At 47.6% G+C, this 4186-nt stretch overlaps 1 protein-coding gene across 1 annotated transcript; it reads right to left on the bottom strand.

Moving 5' to 3' along the window:
- Window positions 1-2454: 2454 nt before the first annotated feature.
- Window positions 2455-3625, bottom strand: LOC124658088 (beta-1,3-galactosyltransferase 6-like). Its single transcript, XM_047196527.1, has one exon. It carries the CDS (start codon window positions 3555-3557, stop codon window positions 2538-2540), a length of 1020 nt encoding a protein of 339 aa, XP_047052483.1. The 5' UTR covers window positions 3558-3625; the 3' UTR covers window positions 2455-2537.
- Between the last annotated feature and the right edge of the window lie 561 nt (window positions 3626-4186).

The following is a 4186-nucleotide window of genomic DNA, read 5'->3' as shown; positions in this document are numbered from 1 at the left end:
GCTGTTTCCAAGCGCTTCTCCTTTTCAGCCCGCCTGTTGTTCATGTATCGGGCCTGGAATTAGCCCAACTGTTGAAGTATGCTATGGGCTAGATTGCTTCGCATGGACCGGACCAAGACAATTACTGATGGGCCATATACAGCCCCTAGTCTTAACGTTTAAGGCTCTCAAAGATAAGAACAAGAAAAATATCTGCCCGTCATTTTCATTAGAATTGACCCAAAAAAAGTTATTTACTAGAGCAGTTACACTGCGAGGACTTGACTACGTTTTGTAGCAGTTGGTTTAATTTTTATGTAAAGCGACTATTTTTTCCCGGTCAACATAGAAACAATTTGTTTCGGTCGACTTAAGAATGGTTATTTCTTTCTGTCATGATATCCGTTGAGATGTTCTATTTTATATGTTTGGAGAGCCATACGACTTCGAGGGTTACCCATTTCAGGAAAAACTATCGTGCGAACACATGTGGTGTGCAGGGACGGAGACAAGGGGGACGAGGGGAGGGGGGCTGCGCCCCCCTATGCTCATGATTTTCCTTTGAATACAAGCCATGCCAGCTCCTTATTTGTGTGATTTTAGCTAGTTCTACCCTCCTCATACTAACATTGCCCCCCTTATACTTCATTTCTGGATCCGTCCCTGGTGGTGGTGTGACGAAATCCCCAAGTTTGGCGTGAGTACATCCAACGATGCAATACCATTCTCCGAATGTTCCTTGTGTAAATAGTATTTAAGAACAATTAACGATGATGGTATTTATGCTGAGGATGGTCTGTAGTACAAATGCTACTTTGATGGCTAACAAGGCGAAACAAATTTGCATATATGAGGGACAGAAGTCTTTTAACATAAAACATTTATGGATGTCACGGTGAGGCCTTCTTATTCTGCTTTATAAGAAGATGCCATGGAATATAGGAATCATCAGAACTTCCACTGATTTTGCTCAGTGTAATCCTGCCGAGGACACACAAAATGAGTTCTTGGTTGGATTTAATTTAGGATAGATTATGGTGCCAACACATGTAGCGTGACACGATCCCGAGTATGTCGTGCGTGCATCCAACAACGACTACCATTCTTGTACCACAATGCCATGGTCCAAATGTTGGTTGTGTAAATTATATTTTAAAACAATTAACGATAATAATAGTACTTCCGCTTAGGACGGTCGGCAGTACAAATGCTACTTTGGTGGCTAGCAAAGCGAAAAAATTGCATATAGGAGAGACCAAAGTCTTTTGGAAATAACATTTATGGAGGCCGCAGTAAGGCCGCTTCTTATTGTGATTTATAAGTCGACGCCGTGGAGTACTCCGCCGATGTCGCTTTCGGGAAACCATTGTAGGGAGGAAAGTGTTCATTTTGATCAGTTCAATTGTGCTTTCTATATGAGGTATAATTAGTCTTTTTTTTTTCTTTCTTTGGTCCTTTGCGCCAGAGTAGCTGCCATCATCTCTCGTTCTGCCATTCTCTGTGGTGTTTTCCGCAGGCTTGTGTTGTAAGTAACCTGTGCTTTGACTAACGGATGTTCGGTAAACATTATGTAAAAACTAATGCAGCGTGTAACCAACCAGGACGGGTCCAATTCAACTAGTACTTGCTAATAAACAATCATAATTCCGAGAATCTCCTAGCTATTGGCTGCTTAAATATCTGAGGTGCGTTGTTGATGGTCGATCAATCATGCGATCAATAAGAAATGACAGAACAGAATGTGAATGGCGTATAGTACTTCCATCGACGGCAGAATTAATCGAGCATGTCATATGAAGATCACTTAATAAAAAATTAGAAGAAAATATAAGCAACTGAGGTGTGTTTTGGCATTCTTGTTGTGATTTATAAACCGACGACGTGAAGTACTCCACCCGATGTACACCCTTTGTTAGAAATTATAAGGCCAGATAGCTCTTGGTCTTTGCGAATTGGTCCTTTGGCTTTATAATCCTTCACGAAGTTGTCTCCAGGCAACAATTGTAGAGGGGAAAGTTTAGATTTAACTCTAGGTTGTATATTCATATGCATTTCTAACTATTTTTTTGCTTATAAGAGGTATCATTAGTCTTGTTTTCTCTTGGGTCCTTTTATGCATTTGTACCAGAGCAGCTGCCATGCCATCTCTTCGTTCTCTCTGGTGTTTTCCTCATGCTTGTGTTTGTAAGTAACTTGTGCTTTGACAAATGGATGTTAAACATTCTGTAAAACTAATGCAGTGTGTAATCGACCAGGACGAGTCCAATTCACCTTGTACTTGCGAACAAACATTTATAATTCAGAGAATCTCTAGCTACTGGCTGCTTAAATAGCCGAGGTGCGTTGAGGGTCAATCAATCATGTGATCAATAAGAAATGACAGAAAAGAATGTGAATCGCGTATTTCTAGTACTTCCATCCACGGCAGAATAAATCGAGCGCGTCATGTCAAGATCACTTAATAAAAACTTAAAATAAAATATAAACAGCCAGCTTGGTCGATCGATCGATCAATCAATCAATCAGGGCAAGTGGTAGAGCCTGGATGGGACGATCAATCAGGCGCTTGTGACGTTGAAGTATCTGAATGCTTCAGCCCAGCGGCGGTTGTCCTTGATCATGTGCACGGCGATGGTGTCCGGGCGGAAGTTGTCCCTGAACCAGTTGAGGTCGTACATCCTCGGCTTGAGGTCGTAGCGGTTCTTGCCCCGCTTGCCGATGTTGAGCCACTTGCCGAAGAGGAGGTCCTCGGGGCCGTGGGTGTCGTTGTACCTTAGTATGTCCTCGTTGGTGGACACCCAGCTCGCGATGTCCCACGACACGATGTACCCCATGCCGTGCATGAACTGCATGGGGTCGTCGCCGACCTCGAAGCCGTAGCCGATGTAGGCGTCGTCGCGGGGCTTGGAGCGGAGCTCCGCGGCCATGGCGGCCACCCGCAGGTAGGTGTCGTCGTCGGTCTTCATGACGTAGTCGTAGGGCGCGTCGGCGAAGGTGCGCGGCACGGAGGAGAAGTACTCGTGCGTCTTGCCGTCGTTCATGTTCTCCGTGCAGTTGAGCAGGAGGATGTCGCCGTGCCGGGCCGCCTCGAGCGCCACCAGCGTTCTGTCGACCGGGTCGATGCCCACGCCGCAGAGCACGAAGCGCACGTCCACCTGCGCGTAGCCCGGCGTCGCCGGCTGCAGCGCGTACGCCAGGCGCACGATGCCTCGCCGCTCGTACCGCTTCGGCGTGGTCAGCACGCCCACGAGGAGGCGGAACTCCGGCTGCGGCGCCGTCAGCGTCGTCGCCTCCACAGAGGTGGAGACGACCTTCTCGGCTGCTCCCGACGCGACGGAGTAGCCGTCGGAGTCGAGGCCGGGGCAGAGCACGCCGAGGCCGTTGGAGCGGACGTGGGAGGAGCCGAGGCTGGGGATGACGACCACCGCGGCGAGGAGGCCGAGTGGCAGGAGGAGGAGGTACGGGGTGCAGAGCTTGGAGGAGGTTGGGAACAGCGCCTGCGACGACGAGACGGTCTTCATCGCGCGCCGCGTCTCCTGCAGCGATATGAAATGGAACGAGGAAATCCGCGTGCCCATATAAGCCGACGTATACGACGTGGGGCTGACTAATTCGGCGCAAAATCGCGTGGACACGCGGGCGTCGAGACTTGCTGTTCAAAGGGCGACATGGAATCGACCTGGGGTTCTTCATCAGATCTTTTTTGTGCATATACTAACTAACATGAATTAGGAGATGTGTCGACGTCGAGGGGCATGTTATGTTAGTTGGCAGATGGAATCGCCCGCAAACCTTATTCTGTTTCAGTTTGTAAACGGGCCACGAAGCCAACGAATCATTCATAGTTTCATCAAGTATGGCATGGCACGGCACAGTGCATGATGGATGGAGGCAGGAAGATCGCTTAGTTTGTCGGTTGCCACTACTTGATCCATGGTTTCCATCGACCAGCCGGCCTTGTGATCGAATATGAGACCTCACCAACTCAATGATTGTATTAGTACTAATTTACTATATTTAGGTCTAAGAGTACGTATTCCATTCGTATTAGCCGGATGGAGTACAGGACACGTACATAAGCACTAGAAGGACCAGAAGAACATTTCGACCCACATTATGCGTACATCAACTCGAAACTAAGAAAATTACATTAAAACCCCTGGATGTCCCGAACACCCTAACTCAAGAATCTAGGGATCAATTATAC

Source organism: Lolium rigidum, chromosome 5 (genome assembly GCF_022539505.1).
Source record: "Lolium rigidum isolate FL_2022 chromosome 5, APGP_CSIRO_Lrig_0.1, whole genome shotgun sequence".
Taxonomy (NCBI): Eukaryota; Viridiplantae; Streptophyta; class Magnoliopsida; order Poales; family Poaceae; genus Lolium; species Lolium rigidum.
Note: the sequence above shows the minus strand (reverse complement) of the source record. Positions and strands in the feature narration are given on the sequence as shown.